We start from the raw sequence: 17,516 nt of genomic DNA, 5'->3' as shown, positions 1-17,516 counted from the left end.
TTTTTTGCAGGCTTTTGACATTGATGTAAGTTGACAATAACATGCTACGTGAGATCCTTGACATGAATTGGGTCTAGTATGACGACACATTAACACATAAAACTGCACATTAAAATGAAAATTAACAATTAAAATAATATCATTTTTACCTACCTATCTTTTAAGGAAGGCTGGTTTAGTAATCTTTAAATTGCAATAGTGTATCAGCATTAAGAGGGGAACTACAGTCTATGCATCTACGTCTCGTCTCATTCACCACTGCATGTGAGAGTGAGTAGTTGGAAGGGGTCTTTAAAGCATACAGATCACAGCAATGCAAAATGCAAAGCACCAAAATAATATGGCATAATGAATATCGATACCAAGGATACGGAATTATGCATACTAACTTGTTTGAAAGGAGTAGGGGAGTATTCTCTCTCTAGTCACACCATTTCGCAAGAGCTCTCACACCTAACATTAACACTCATAAGTGAGCCCTGCAGCACTGATCCACTTCATGTTCTATGCAACCCTTCTTGAAATTGCAGCCAAAAAAAGATCAACATTTTAAAATTGCAAGGTAATTATTCACCATGGGGCCAAATTACCATCTCCATACATGAACGATAACTATCAAAGAGGTACCACAACAGAAGTTTTACCAACTATGATACCTTAATTTCCATATTAAGAGGATTATGAAATAAAGAGAACCAAGATGTAGTGCTTTTACTGAAAATTCATTTGCATGAAGCCCTTGTCGGCCTTGGTGGCAGCAGGACAACGTCTTTACCTGTCAATCCAATGGCCATGGATTCGATTCCCACCTAGTAGTCTCTTTCTCCACCCAGAACATGGATGTGTGTGATTTTTTGAGTTCTTTGTAACAGAGAACCTGATGGTCCTATATGGAGTTGAAATATAGATGGCATTATTAGGTCTATTGGAGTATGCTAACAAACCACTCACCTGGCTCCTTAGGGGGTGGTTCCTGTAGTGAGTGATGAGGCTGTACAAGCTATCAAAACAATTGGTGTCAATCATGAAGAATTTTGTCTGTCCCCTGTCCTGCTTTGAGCGTATCCTGCAGTGGTTCACCTTTCCTTGCCTCCTGAAAACCCAATGGCAAGAGGTAAACAAAGAAAATCCTGATGGCATGGCCAAACATTTTTCCACTTCATTTCCAGCTATCATTGCAAGAGTTAGCAATTACTATTGCAGGTGTTCCAGCAGAAAATCAGGTTTGTTACAAGATTACTGATTTTGAAATCCCTGATTTATTTCTCACTTTGTTTTCTCTGTCTTTTCCATAGCTCCCTTTTAAAAATCTCTAGACATTTATGGTATAAATATTTTTTTAAATTTCTCTCCTCAGAATAGAGAGTAAAACAATACCTTGGAAACATGATTTCAGTCAGATGAGAGCCACAAAAACACATATATTAAAAAAGTTTATAATAATTATTAATAAAGTAATATAAAGTATTAGGGTCTTGTTATTGATGAGAATTTAAATTGGAAAAATCATTTACAAAATTAAAAAAATTACATGAATACAGCACTTAGGAAATTCTATTACTTAAGACAGATTTGTAATTTACCTGTACTAAAAAGTGTATATTACTCACTAATTAATTCCAAACTGCAGTATGGTCTTTTTTGTTGGGGAGGAACATATATCTCGAATCTAAATCCAGTTTTAGTGTCACAAAAGAAAATAATAAGAATGATAATGGGGGCAAAAAGAGACGACGCTTCCGACCCATTATTTAAATTACTAGGTATTTTACCACTCAGATATTTATATGTTTATAGAGTTTTACGCATGTTTTATATCAGAGGAGGAAATGTCAATGGCTATGCAAATATCCCCTATCATGGCTTGAGGTCACGGAATAGAGTACCTATTCCACAACCTAATAATGAAGCTTTCAGAAGATTTTATTTATATTGTGCTAGTAAGATGTTTAACCTCCTTTCGTATCACATCAATAAAGTCCTTCATGTTTTTTTACGTGAATTAAAAATATGGTTATTCTCTATAGACAATATTGAAGTGTACTTCTAAATACTATCTTTGCACATTATTTTTTACATTGTATGTTATTAGTCTGATTTCTGTACAGCGTATGAAATATTTCTATGTATCATGGTAATTAATGTATTTGTTTTCATTTATTTTTATGTTTCAATTTTTCATAATTTTTCTCAAAGGAACAGACGCTAAAGAAAAGCGTACTTTGACTCATTACTTACGGTATATTCTTTTGTTTTTGGCCGCACCAGCCAGCTGTATGTTTAATTTAAGAGATGGCAACCCCAACACTGGCTCTTACCACAGGGGTGCCTATATTCCACCTTTGTAAAAACTCATGCTTGAGTAACCTATTAAAATTTCATGTACCATAATGTGGAATAAATATATACAGTAAAACCTCTTAACATCGTAATGGAGGGGACCAAAATTTGGGCAATTTGATGTATGGAGGTTCACTATAGAGAGATAGACACCATTTCTTCATATCCTTGGGAAATGAAAGGTGCTACTGTCTTTTAAGCCATTATATTAATATATTTAAACATATAGTTATGCATAAGTGAACATATATTTACAATTTAATGATGACAAGAAGGTAAAAGTAAATTGTTCAAGAGGCCTTTTTAGAAAATAAATTAGTTGATATATTAGTTAAATAAATGGGTTTGCTTAAAATTTTTTTCAAACTCTTTCGAAATAATGTTTTCAATTCTACAAGCACTTTTTAATGTCATTTTCACTATAAATAAATCACTAGCTGTTTTCGTTAATGCCTTTTGACCGAAGAAATAATTCACTGGTCTAAGGGTTGTAATTTACTAATAGTGTTCGGAGGAAAGAACAATAGTTTTATATTTCTAAACATAATTTCTTCATCCTCGTATTTAACTGCCTGAGTTTTTTTATTTGTGCAGCCTAGATATACAGTTTCTTCTGTTTTTCCTTGGTTGTTTAAAATAGATGTGAGGGTGAATGAAGGTATTCCATAGGTCACTGCCTTCTGCCTGTCCTCGTTGATGGCTAGGAAAATTGCTAATTATGTTGTAATGTCAAGCAGTCGCCTTCTTTTATTTATCGAATCCATCATCAGCCTATGATTAATTAAGTAATTTTCATATTCAATGGCAAATAATTGAAAATACTCCTTATTATATCTTTAAGAATTGATTTATCATTCTTATAACATGTGACTTGTTAAAGATTATAAAAAAATGAGTAAACAAGTGACTACTGCAAAAAATAGACAAAAAATTGAGCGTATTTTTTATAAATTGTGTTGAATTCCCTCTCTCCAAAATAGAATGCACGTAGCATTCCGAAGAAAAACTCTGTCGAGGGCACACAGAAACGCTAGGTCTGCGAAAGGACGTGATTTCCCGGTGAGAATGCTGAGCGAACTACTTCAGAATGCGGCGGCGACAGTAAAAAATTTCATTGCCCTACCGCATATCAGATAATTAGCTGTCTCCTTCACCTAACACTGTCGCGCATGGATTGATGTTCGTTCAATATTGCTAGAAATTGATGTCCCGGACTTCCGATGGAAGAGTCAGATTTCGCGGTATAAATACGCAGGCAAGACATATGACTGTCGCTAAGCGCAATAAATTTTAAACTACGATCGTTCACGAAAGTATCGAAAAAATTACCAAGGCAGCAGTAAGAAAGTGCTACACAGGGAAATATGGGAATAAAATAACTGCGAAACTGTATTTGATTTATTTCAAGTCGCGGAAAATTAATGAAATACAGTGGAACTTGGTTAGTACGTTTCTGAAGGGACCACGAAAAATGAACGTACTAACCAGGAAAACGTACTAACGAGGAAAGTAAATAATAGCAGTCGGGGTTATTGCAATCAGTGAAAAAGTCGTCATAATTACAATTACTATCGGTAGTTCTCATAGGATCGCCTTCCTCAACTCTTTTCACATTTAAAATCAAGAAAATGAGCGCTACATTGAAAAACAATACCATGTGAATAAAAATCGCAATTTTTCATAGATTTCCGAAGACGATTCCATGATTACGGCGTCTATCTCCCGTGATTTATCCTATATATATTTACAGAACGAGGACGAGTGAAGCTCAGACAAGCCATTTTTATTTCTCACAGCGTACTCGGAGAATATAACAACAACCCGGAGTAAGTCAACTGGTTTTTTAAACATCATAAAAATTGGGCAAAATTATATTGACTTTCAAATTACGGCAACAGCCGTAGACATTCGCTTCTGGAATGATACCATTTCGATTGTAAAATCGATCGATATATCGACTGATGACACGCAAGATTATTAGATTACGACGTAATTACAAGAAAATTTTATATTAGACAGTTGAAATTTACTTTCAAAATTTGTCTAATGTCGTCTGCTTTCGTTCCGAGATCAAGTATTTTTAAGCTAATCTTCGCGTGGAGATCCAGAGGACCGTCTGCTCCCGCAACAGTAGTCAAGTAAATACGCACGACGTCGAGTTTATGGAGCAGTACTGCTTTAGATAATGTGGGAATTGTCTAATACCGTTAAGACTCATTCCTTCATCATGATAACTCATGCAATAGCAACAATTGCCCACTCACGAACTTTGTGCGCAGCAGTGGGCACTCCCAAGCGCTCCAAAGGCAACAGAAGGTGAGGAGCTTGGGGTGGGGAAAATTGGGGCTTCTTATTGGCTGTAGTTTTTTGTAGTCAGACATTCCCGAAAAATGGGCGCATTTTATTTTTCATCACGTCACAAGAATTCAGAAATGCATTTGGATAAATTACGGTAGAAGAAAGAGATGTGGAATGAATGGAAGAATGTTAATGGCTAATAATAATAAATTAAATCATGAATTCAGACGTTTGCGACCCTTAAGAAGACACTAGAGAACGAATTGCGGGTTGCGTCACGGCAAGAAATTGAGCGTACTAACCAGGAAAGCGCAATTTTTTCAAACGTACTAACCAAATTCTTCTACCTGTATTTTGTTCGGATGGTACCGGGACCGAGGGAAATCGCCGTACTAAGGAGGAAAACGTACTAAGGAGGAACGTACTAACCAAGTTCCACTGTATTTTCATTTTAGAAGCGGAAGTAGCAATGCGGTCGAGTAATTCTGTCTCCCTGGATGGGAGTGAAGTTAGTTGAAATATTTCCGTCAGCAAGTGATTATAGGCTACGCTGGTCGCCTCTTTTATTAACTGAACGTAGTATGTAGGCACTCACAAGAAAATAAAGCCATCAGTAAAAGAAAGCGAGTGCTATCGCGCGATATTGACCATGATTCAAGAGAAAACGATGTGTTCTGCCTTCATTTACCGTCACCTAATATGATTAGGATAGTTGGATGCCCTAACTAATGGTTAACGTGAAAATTATTAAAGGTGTATAAGAAAAAAATAAGCGTGAAACATTTATCGCTGTAGATGTCATTCCATGTAGGTAATCACGGCTGCATTAATGGTCTCCAGTTGTCTCGGTACGATTTGCGGAGGTAGTTAAGCAGTCTCGGGGCTGTCTTGTTGGTACGATATATGGAGGTTTTACGAGATAAAGAGGTTCACTATATAGAGGTTTGCCCATAAATTTACATGTAAATCTGACGGGACCGGTGGATTGGTACGAAGTATGGAGGTTTACGATGTAAAGAGGTTCACTACATAGAGGTTTTACTGTATTATTATTATTATTATTATTATTATTATACAATCCTTGAGCCACAGCAATTCTTTTGATCCATACGTCTTGACACAAGTAATGGTAATCCCCAAGCATATGACGCCATCCATCACACTTGCAACTCTTCCAATGACTGAATTTTTCACTAAATCTTAATTTTATCATACACCAGAGAACCATCCGGGGTAAAGCCATGCCAAAAGACAGTGATAATGGGATGAAATGGAGGGGAGTCAATGATGGGCACACCGATACAGTAAACTCTTGATTTTACGAAGTCAGTGGGACCGGAAAATCGGCACTTTGTAAAATCGAGTTTCGTAATTTCAAACCTTTTTCATAAGTCACGAAAAAATGTTCTCTTATGTTTCTTCCGCCGTTTTTTGTCTTTAGTGGTCTTATTTAAATGTTTTTGGAGGTTATTCTTGGTATTATTCATAGAAAAGGCTTTTTGTTATCGATTTATGATGTGAAAAATCGTTAAATAATTATACCACCATAAAATTCCCATTTCTCGTTCATACTTCAACATCAACGATCGCTTCAGAAATTCCCGACCAGTTTAGAAAACGTAATCAAATAATGTATTGCAAAGTTTATTATAAGAATTTAATGTTATAAATTTGTGGTTAGGAGCGAATAACAACTATTAAGTACGCGTAAGATAGATATTTGTTTCCAGCACCCACGGAATTTTAGCGGCAGCCGGCCTAACCGCCATTTATGTCGCCCTCTATCGCTCAGTGACGAGAAAAAAAAGAAAAACGAGGGCCTTAACCCATTTCCAAAATAACCTTCGTAAGTTAATATTTCGAGTTACTCCGTATTTTCAGCTGAATGTGCTATCTTTTCAATTAGTTGTTTTCATTGAGATTCAGTCACGATCATAAATTACGTAGGATATCTTCTGGCGAATATTTGAAGTAAATTCTGTTTGAGTTCTCCGTCCTCCACTGTACTGTGTTGTAAATTACGTAGGATATCTTCTGGCGAATATTTGAAGTAAATTCTGTTTGAGTTCTCCGTCCTCCACTGTACTGTGTTGTAAATTACGTAGGATATCTTCTGGCGAATATTTGAAGTAAATTCTGTTTGAGTTCTCCGTCCTCCACTGTACTGTGTTCCATCATCTTTGCAGGCATTGCTACGAAAGACTTTATTCTTCATCAGGACCATATTCTTCACACTTGGTGTGAAGAATATGGTCCTGAAGGATATAGTATTTCTCTCTTCTTTTATGCCGACAGGGTCAAGGTTCCAACCGGAAAACGACAGGAGAAACATCTTCCATTATCGGAGAAATAAAGAGAGAATCGTTATTATCCACATTGATTGTTTTCCTACCAGAGATGTTTCGTCATTTCTCAACGTGTATGAAGTATTGGTTCACTTGCGTGAATTCCCAAAATGACACGCAAAAACCTGTACATTCAACTCATTTTGTTTTCGTGTTCCTTTCTCCGCCGTATTGAAAGTTATGTAAAGGATCATTGAAATAGAGAAAAGATTTTCTTAGCTTAAGCACTAAAAAATAGTCGCGCCATAATCATAAATAAATATAGTGTGGAAAGAGCAAAGAAAAGAATTTCAATTGAAACGTCAGCAGAGAAGAAAAGAGACAATAATAAGCGCGGCACCATTTCCCCGATAGTGGAAGATACTTCTTCAGCCTCTCTCCGGTTAATAACTTACCCCCGTAGCAGGTAAAGATGAACCATGCCCTTCTCCACAGTCGGAGAACGTACCCAGTGGGTGAGGTGAATAAGAGTGGGACGGGGATTGCCTGAGGAAAGAGGAGTGGTCAGCATAACGAGTGGTGAAGGGGGCAGGAGAAAGAAGGGTGGGGAAAGGGCCTTCAGCTCTGCCTCAGTTTACACTTGGGGGGCGTATTTTTCTATGACGCACTCAAGCTCTGTAACCTTAGGGAGGGAGTGAATGGGAAATGCTGGGGAAGGAGGGGCTTGGGATGCGTAAGGTGGGTGCCAGCAAGATCAGCAGAAGGCCACGGGAGGAAGTAAACAAAGACTTTGGAAAGAAAGAAGATCTCTCGGCATGGGAAAACTGGGAGATGCGCAAGAAGAAAGTTCATGGTTAGAGTTAGAAGTGAGTCTTCATTACGAGTAGCCTGAAAAATAAGTTGGTGGTTGATAGAGCCCAATACTTAAGATATTTAATTTGCTTATTCAGGCAGGCTATTATGCACACGAAAAGATATTACTAAAAAAAAAGGTGCAATTTTTTTCTTTTTGCCCTCCTCCATCGCCGCTTCCACCATGGTTTCTCACTTGCACAAATGGGAATGAAATTGGGGACCTAACTCGTTAGCCAGATCAAAATATTTTAATGTTTGGAGGGCAGCGTGTACTTCTTTTTTATTTGGTGAAATTACTTCCTCACTTTCATCTTCATCGTCACTGCTATTCTGACTAGTCCCGGCCACTGCTTCTTCCGACGTATGCACCGGCGTCCCATTGTCGCAAGCCCGGAGATCAATGTCAAGTGCAATATAATCGTTTGATGTTGCGCGCTGTGCTCTTCCTGCTTTTTCCAAGAATTTTTCAAAATCATCTTTTAAGCCTCTAATCTCCTCCGCGATTTTACCCGCTGCAGCTTCCTGAAGGTATAACGTAATGAATCAATCATAGCCGTGATATTATAGCAGTAGAATTACTAGTAGGCTAGTTGTATCAATTACCACCCTCGAGAACATCCTCATGATGCGCTATCAAAGGTAATCCGGCCGATTTCCAGCAATTTGCGATTGTAGTGGAGGAAATAAAGTACGTCTCTGAACCGTGTTTCTGCGATGAAAAATGACAATTTTATTAGCTTCGCCATTTTAGCAAAGATAACAAAATCGTTATTTCTCATCGCAGAAACACCGTTCAGAGACGTACTTAAATGCCTGATTGGATGGAGTGCGATGCAAATAATTATTTTATGATGATGGTATTGATTGATAGATTTTCAAAATGCAGTCAGAGTGGTCACTTTTGGGGACAGAGGCCCCCGCTCGGAGGGTCGAGGAGAGGGGCCAGCGAGGGTGAGCTTGTCGAGGAAAGGATCCGGGATTAGAGACCCTTCCAAGTGCTTCAGCGAAAAGTAGTAAAGTAGTCTTCGAAGTACGTTCACAGCAGCCTGCCTTGCGAACGTATCACGTACGTTCACAGCAGTGCAAAGGGTTAATTAGGGGTGTACGAAATACCCCGCGCGACCTTCCTGACATGTTAAACTACGAAGTATTGTCGATGCGATGTTTACGAATAGGCACGTAAATAGGGGCATTATGTCAGTCGCGATATTTTACTGCACTCCTACTTCCCCTAAATTCTCACCGTGAGGTTTTAGGCGAACCCTTTCTCTCCAAAGTTGCGCTGTCATTTACGATTTCACACTTTTAATGAACCACAGTTGGAAGCGCTGATTTTTTTAGCTACTTACGCCGGCGTAACTGGTTTTGTTGACAAATATTTCGCCATAGTTCGTATAAACGAATGCCTTTCGCTCCTGGGGACCGATCCGAGGTTCGTAAATTCAAAACATTTCGTATATTCGAAACTTCGTATAATCGAATAGCGCCATGTATTTACCATAGGCTTTTCGCCACGACCGCAATATCACTTCGTAAAATCGAAAACTTCGTAAAATCCTGCTTCGTATAATCGAGAGTTTACTGTAGATAAGTATTTGGGGCAGATGAACAAGGGTACAAGAAAGAGGAACATTGTGAACTAAAAGAACTAGCAAGGGAAAGGGAGGAAAGGTGGAGTGCAGTGAGTGAGCCAATCTCAAAGGGATTTGAATGTATGACTCTAGAAAAATAAAATGAGCCAAGTCCTGAATTTCAGTTATGAATAAAAACTCAACCTTTACCAGAAAGAGAGAGAATAATCTCCGATGAATGTTTCACTCTCCCGCACCAAGAACGTTCCGTCGCCGAGGTAGGAATATGCCTGCAGCAGCTCCTCAGCTTCAGCCCTGCCACCTGGCAGTTTACCGTGGAACCACTTCTCGCCAAAGTGCAGCTCATCATTAGGAACTCCCTGTGCAGTGAAGAAAAGAGGGGATTTTGAGTGATTCCGCGCATGCAAGAGCAGATGATGATGAACTCCCTGCAGTGAAAAGAAGGGATTTTGAATGAGCAGATGAAAAACTAATGGAATCCAAAAAATCCATATTCTAACCCATTTGCCACTTTCGGTAAACTTGAACCTGAGTTTAAAATGTGGTGATAGAACAGCTCTCAAAAGGAGAAAAAACAGTGGATGACTGACAGATCAACAATGACCAAGTAGGCAAAGCATGTGGCATGCGAAACCCCTAAAACAGAATCTGCACCATTTAAGTGATTTTACCCTCAATATCTGCATTACTGGCCATAACAGCCTGTTATACAAGGTATGGATGAGCGGCTAGAGGTGGATTAAAATTGTTCATTTTGATAAACCCTTCTTTTTCATTCAGTTCAGTAAAAAGAATAGCTCTAAGTACAGAATAATATAGTATTCTACCGATTAAGGTAGGTTTCCATGGATTACGCAAGAAGTGATCTGGGAGCCTCCCTTTCCTTCCAGCACTGCCTTCTTTAACTCACAGTAAGGCCTACTCTCTTTCAATCTACCTAAAAATCCTATTCTTTTCCTTCCCCTCCTTCGTTTCCCTAACATTCTACCCTCTAACACCATTTTCAACATCCCCTCACCGCTAAGCACTAACTCCATCCATACCTTCTTTCTCCTCCGTATCTCATCTAAAAGCTGTCTCTCCTCGCCAACCATATCCAGCACTTCGTCATTCCTTTTCCTCTCCGTCCATTTCACCCTCTCCATTCTTCTCCATACCCACATCTCGAATGCCTCCAATCTTCTCTCGTCTGCCTTCCTCAGTGTCCACGTTTCCGCACCGTATAGAGCTACACTCCAGATCAAACTCTTCACCAACCTTTTCTTCAAACTCTTACACAACGATCCTCTCAGAAGCTCCTTCCTGTTCATGAACGCCTCCTTCGCCAATGCAATTCTCTTCCTGATGTCCTTACTACTGTATCCGTTTTCCTCTAACGTACTGCCTAAATAGTTGAATTGCTCAACCTGCTCAAGTTTTTCACCACCCACCTTTATCTTGAGTCTCACATTCCTCGCTCGTGATGCTTTACAAAACCGCATAACCTTAGTTTTCTTGTGATTAATCCTCATCCCATACTCCTCGAAATGCTCGTATAACGCATCCACTAGAGCCTGAAGCCCCCTCGCTGACTGGCTAATCAGCGCCTGATCATCCGCGAATCTCACTGATTTGAACATCATTCCTCCCACTTTTATTCCAGCTTCTAACTCATCCCACGCTTCCCTTACCATCTCTTCAGCGTACACCTTAAAGAGCAGCGGCGATAGAGGACAGCCTTGCCTCACACCTCGGCCAATGGTTGCCCACCCAGATTCTCCGTCCGCTACCCTCACTAGCGCAGTCTGGGCCATATACAGATTACGAATCAGTCGTCTATCCCTCCAATCTACACCTATTCTCTTCAGAATATCCATTAACTTTACCCAGTTCACCCTATCAAACGCTTTCTCAAAATCCACGAAACACGCATATACGTCCTGGTCATATGCTAGGTTCCTCTCGACGAGGGACCTCATTATTGCTATTGCATCACGAGTTGACTTCCCTTTTCTGAAACCAAATTGATCTTTGCCCAAATACTCGTTTGCCCTCGCCTCCATTCGTCTGTTCAATACCCTCAGTACCACTTTCGCCGCATGCGATATTAAGCTGATAGTCCTATAATCTCCGCATTCCACAGCTTTCTTCTTTTTCGGAAGCGGAATTAAAACCGTCTTCACGAAATCTTCCGGCCAATATCCCTCCTCGTAGATCCTGCGCACTAGTTCGAAAAACCTTTCCTTACCTTCCTTCCCTAGATTCTTCAGAAGCTCACACGGGATATTGTCCACGCCCACTGCTTTCCTAGCCTTCATATCACGAAGTGCTCTCTCTATTTCCGAATCTAATATCTCCGGCCCAAGATTATCCTCCTCCACTGCACTTTCCTCCTCTAGAGTCAATCTCTCTGGTCTGTTCATTCCATCATACAGGTCCTCCACGTATTCCTTCCATCTACTCTGTACCTCTTCTCGCTCGGTTAGCATCCTCCCATCTTTAGCCTTAATTTTAGACATGGCCTGCCCTCTTTTGCCGCCCGATAGCGACTTAACTTTGGCGTACAACGCGCCTACTTCTCCATCCTTCTGGAACTTTTCCATTTCCTCACACTGTCTTTTCCACCAAGCCTCCCTTGCCCTCTTAGTTTCACGTCGTAATCGATTATTCAATTCCCTATACATTCTTTTGCCCTGTTCTGTGTCCACGTTCTTCCACTTCCTCCTCTCCTCCATTTCATTTACCATTGCCTTCGTTATCCACGGCTTCTTTATCCTTCTACTGTCAACGTAACCAATTGACTTCTCCGCCGCTTTGACTATTCCCGTTTTTATATTATCCCATCTTTCCTCTACCGTCTTGGTACTTTCAATCTCCCGTATACTAATGTCCACTAGTTCCTGATATTCTCTCCTCATACTCCCCTTCAGGGCTTCTACGTTCCATTTCTTCGCCTTCCTAACTTTCATAAGTCTTTTGAATCTTACGTTGCATTTCATGAGCACCAGATTGTGGTCCGAATCCGCATCCGCTGCGGGGAAGCTGCGCGAGTTTTTCACACTATTTCTAAACCTCTGTCTTACCATAATGTAGTCTATTTGATATCTCCCCACATCCCCTGGACTTTTCCATGTGTACCTTCGCCCTTTATGATGTTTGAACCACGTGTTTGTGATGAATAACTTGTTTCTCTTGCAAAATTCTGCTACTTTATCGCCCCTGTCGTTTCGAATTCCTAATCCAAATTCTCCTATTTCGTTTCCATCCCTACCTTCCCCGACTGAAGCGTTCCAGTCCCCCATCACTACCAGATTTTTCTTACCCAGTGTGTCTCTAATTATTTCCTCGAGCTGTTCATACACCTCATCTACTTCTTCCTCCCTATGATTGCTAGTGGGCATGTAAACTTGGATCACCACAAGGTTGGCGGGCCGCGCCTCAATTTCTACCACCAGAATCCTATCGCTTACCTGGTCTATACCTACCACACGCTTACCCATCTTCCCGTTTAATACTAATGCTACCCCTCGCTGGCTTTCTTCCCCTCCACTATATATAACCCTAAACCCATCACTCCAATAGTCCCCCCCATCCCTCCACCTCACCTCGCATAATCCTAAGATATCTATCCTCCCTTTATCCATTTCCCTTTTGATATTTTCTAATTTCCCCGCCCTCATCATTGTCCTCACATTCCACGTCCCTACATTTACAGCCGACTTCTCCTTCTCCATCTTCTTGGTCTTCTTTTCTTCCTTTTTCATTGCTGCTGCTGATGATGATGATGATGATAAAGATAAGTCTCTGCAAGGATTTCGCATGTTGACGACCCCGAGGACCTTGCCGACCTCGCTGCCGTGCCCGACACCCACCCTTTGCGGACGGGTCCCGGGCGATGAGATTCCGAGGCTCATTTGGTTGTACTCCATGTGTTCAGGGAAGAGATAGTTGGTAGGGTTTCCCACTTCCATTCCAACAGTGTTTTTCACGTGACACCATCACGTGGACTACCTTTCGTCTGGCTCCTACCCTTCGACCTATCTGGCATGGGTGGCCCTACCGGGAATAATTTAGAATTAATCCCGCCAGTGCAGCTCTAGGGGTCATAGGAACGCGCAAGCCTTTCCACCGCGACAAGGTTGTAGCCCAAGGGAAAGGCTATTAATCAGGGATTATTACAGCAGACTCTCGTTCATACAATCATGTTATTACGAAGTTCTTGTTATTAAAAAATAAATCGTTGGTCCCGACGAAAAGGCCCAGTATAAGAAATGTTCTTATGAAATTTTCATTGTGACGAAATTACGAACGTCACAACCGGTCCCTACGGTTACAAAATGAACTTTATTACGAAGTTCCAGAAATAAGCAAAGGCATTTAGGCAGACATACACAATGCTACATTATAACCATTGCACTATGTTTAAGTTCTCCTAGTGCACTGCACTCAAGAGCATAAATGAGGATTCTTTCTTCAGTAAGAGATACAGGAAGTAATTTAAATATGGTTTGAGCGAGCACTCTTTCTTTGCAATGGAGTATAAGTTTGAACTTTAATTGATATTTTAGAACAAATGTGTCGGCTTTTGATAATGACATTTTATTGTGTCTCCGGAAGCACTTTTGTGGAGTAGGCAACCCACAACACATAGCCTTATTTTACTCTATGCATGCACTAAATGATGCAAAAAAGAGATTTTTCAGTCAAAAACGTTGACATCCTGGCTGAAAATGACAAGAGCAGTCACGATAGTCGGTGGGCCACGAGAGGGCAGGGGGCAATGAGGGGTGCAAGACGAATCAGCTAACCCAACATGAGAATGACTCATGAGAACCCGGCTCAGCTTTTAGAAAGGAGAGCGCAGCTGTGTTGATCGCTTAAACATTTTATTCCTAAAAAACGGTTCGACAGTACAGTGGAACTTGTTTAGTACGTTTCTGAAGGGACCACAAAAAATGAACGTACTAACCAGGAAAACCTGCTAACGAGGAAAGTAAAAAATAGCAGTCGGGGTAATTGCAAGCTGTGGAAAAGTCGTCATAATTACAATTACTATCGGTAGTTCTCGTAGGATCGCCTTCCTGAACTCTTTTCACCTTTAAAATAAAGAAATTGGGCGCTACAAGGAAAAACAATACCATGGGAATAAAAACCATAATGTTTCATAGATTTCCCGATGACAATTAGTACATGAAAACGGCGTCTTTCTCCCGTGATTTATCCTATATGTATTTATAGAAAGAGGACAAGTAAAGCTAAATCATTTCTTTTTTGTCACAGCATACTCGGAGAATATAACAACAACCCTGAGTATGTCAACGGGTTGTTTTTAAGCATCATAAAAATTGGACAAAATTTTATTAACCTTAAATTACGGCAACAGCCGTACACATTCGCTTCTGGAATAAAGCCATATCGAATGTTATATCAATCGATATATAGAATAATAACATGCAAGATTATTAGATTACGACGTAATTACAAGAAGATTTTATATTATACAGTTGAAATTTACTTTAAAAATTTATTTAATGTCGTCTGCTTTCGTGCCGAGATCGAGTATTTTTAAGCTAAGCTTCGTGTGGAGATCCAGAGCATCGTCTGCTCCTGCAGCAGTAGTCAAATATGCACGTACTCCGTAGCATTGATGTCGTGCAGTACTGCTTTAGATAAAGTGGGAATTGGATAAAAGTCATTTCTTCATCATGATAACTCGTGCAATAGCAACAATTGCCCACTCATGAAGTTTGTGCGCAGTGGGCACTCCAGGGGCAACAGAAGGTGAGGAGCTCGGGGTGGGGAAAATTGGGGCTTCTCATTGGCTGCAGTTTTGCATAGTCAGACATTTCTGACAAACGGCCATATTTTATTATTCATCACGTCATAAGAATTGAAAAATGTATTTGGATAAATCACAGTCGAAGAAATATATGTGGAATGAATGCAAGGATGTTAATGGCTCGTAATAATAAATTAAATCATGAATTCGGAGCTTTATGACCCTAAGAAGATACTGGAGAACGAATTGCGGGTTGCGTCACGGCTAGCAATTGAGCGTACTAACCAGGAAAGCGCAATTTTTTCAAACGTACTAACCAAATACTTTTGCCTGTATTTTGTTCCGATGGTACCGGGACCGATAGAAATCGTCGTACTAAGGAGGAAAACATACTAAGGAGGAACGTACTAACCAAGTTCCACTGTTATTCTAATTGCCATAACGATTAGTATTTTTAAAAAATAAGCCACAACCAGCCTAGAGGAAACATACACACACCCAACAACAAAATATGAGGAGAATTAGAACAAGGCATGCGCTGACCTCTTTGGGTCGATGGAATGTTGCAGCTCCCTCCTCCTCCTCCTCTTCTTCACCATCGTCGGTGCCATTGTTCTCGGGGAATGTGTCTGTGTAGAAGAGTTTGTTCTGCGTGAGGGCAAAGAAGTGAGGGTTCCAGTCCTTGTCCACTGGATCCTGCAGGTACAGGATGCCATTCTTCACTGTATTTCGAAGGTCCATCTCTTTGGCAGCTGCAACCACAAACACACAATATCTCTCAGGTGTTCATAAAAAGCGAGGGATTTTTAAAGGCTCTACTGGTTCAAGTAATTCCAAGGAATATTCCCTCTTCAAGTGTATTCCCTCTTCTTGAGCATGAGGAATTTGCTCAGAATTGTGACAGAAAAGCTACTCTAGGAATTAATTTAAATGGTCAAGGCTTCATCATTTCACATCATCATTAATTAAATACATACAGGTACAATGCCAAGCAGAAAACAGTCAGAATGAGCTAATAACACTCCCAAGTTTGTGAATACATAATACTTTGGCTTAAGACTACTTAAATTTTTAGTAGGAAGTTTATTTAAACTACACAGCCCAACAATGAAAAAACTTTTTTACTGAAAATACCTAATTCTTACGAATTTAAAGTTGCTGAATCCAAATATGATGGTTTTAAAGTTGTATCACCCACCATTTATTCACATTTTACAGTTAAATTTATGAAATCAAGCAAATTTTTAGAATTTAACAGCCTTTTTATAATTTTAATAAAATTGAAAAAGTAGGTCTAATGAACGAAGATAATGGGGATTACAGTTGGTACTTCACCCAGAAATTCAGCAGAGCGATTCATCGCAGAAAAAGCTACACAAGAAGCTTCAAGGAAAAAAGGGAAAGAAAATGTAGACCAATTCCAGTTGACAAGTGAACCCTGTATCATCACGCTGTAGTAAATACAAACAATTTTATCACGATGTAGTGAACAGTAAATACAAACAATTTTATGATGTAACACAGTGTTTCATTGATTTCCCTGTATACTGTATAGGGGTATTAGACTAACAAGGGGAGACCACGAAACTTGCTCCGCCTTTTTCAATGCCGTATTTTTTATGGCCTTCGGAATGGTGAACACATCCCTGAACTAGTAGTGGTTCCGTTGAATGGGCCTTAGTTTGGCTGTAATTAATTAATTTTCATGCGGTACTTTTCGCAAGCCGTGTATAGTTCCATGATATTGCAAACCTTGCCAGGCGGGTCGGGTGGGGTAGTGGTTAGCGTTTACGGCTATTACCCGGGGGACCAGGGTTCGAGGCTTGGTGAAGGCTGTTGTCTTCATTGTAATCAAAAGGCGTGATGATGATGCCGCTTCCCAAAATCTTCCGTTGCCCATCCAATGTAATAACAAGATGCCCACCAACAAATGTCATTTCTTCGAAAAAAAAGCCACTGTTTTAGCCCCCCGTTAACCTTTCGGTATGTTTTTGAGGAGAGTAGAAAGTGTAGCCTGCACTTATCCGCGTTGAAAATGACACTGCTTAAATACCTGAATGCCATTATGATGATAAAAAAATAGTCTCATGTCTATGCTTGTCGCAATTAAAACTAGTGAAAAAGTTGACGCCGTTTGATCACAATGAAGACAACAAAATATACAGCCATCACGAAGCCTCGAACCCTGATGACACTGCTTAAATACCTAAACGCCATCATGATGATAAAAAAATAGTCTCATGTCTATGCTTGTAGCAATTAAAACTAGGGAAAAAGATGACGCCTTTTGATTACAATGAAGACAACAGCCTTCACCAAGCCTCGAACCCAGGTCCCCCGGGTAATAGCCGTAAACGCTAACCACTACCCCACCCGACCCGCCTGGCT

General features: G+C 40.1%; 1 protein-coding gene across 3 annotated transcripts in view; it reads right to left on the bottom strand.

Annotated features, from left to right (window-relative positions):
* The window catches only part of LOC124159594 (1-phosphatidylinositol 4,5-bisphosphate phosphodiesterase gamma-1), a 182,621-nt gene that overhangs the window by 87,481 nt on the left and 77,624 nt on the right, over positions 1–17,516 (bottom strand). For all 3 annotated transcript variants that reach the window (XM_046535512.1, XM_046535514.1, XM_046535513.1), the window contains 3 exons: positions 15,672–15,880; positions 9,560–9,729; positions 952–1,093 (listed from right to left, as the gene is read on the bottom strand). In XM_046535512.1, the coding sequence (XP_046391468.1) occupies positions 952–1,093; positions 9,560–9,729; positions 15,672–15,880 (521 nt within the window). The remainder of the gene's footprint in view (positions 1–951; positions 1,094–9,559; positions 9,730–15,671; positions 15,881–17,516) is intronic.

Source organism: Ischnura elegans, chromosome 5, assembly GCF_921293095.1.
Source record: "Ischnura elegans chromosome 5, ioIscEleg1.1, whole genome shotgun sequence".
Classification (NCBI taxonomy): Eukaryota; Metazoa; Arthropoda; class Insecta; order Odonata; family Coenagrionidae; genus Ischnura; species Ischnura elegans.
This window is presented reverse-complemented; position numbering and strand designations above follow the sequence as displayed.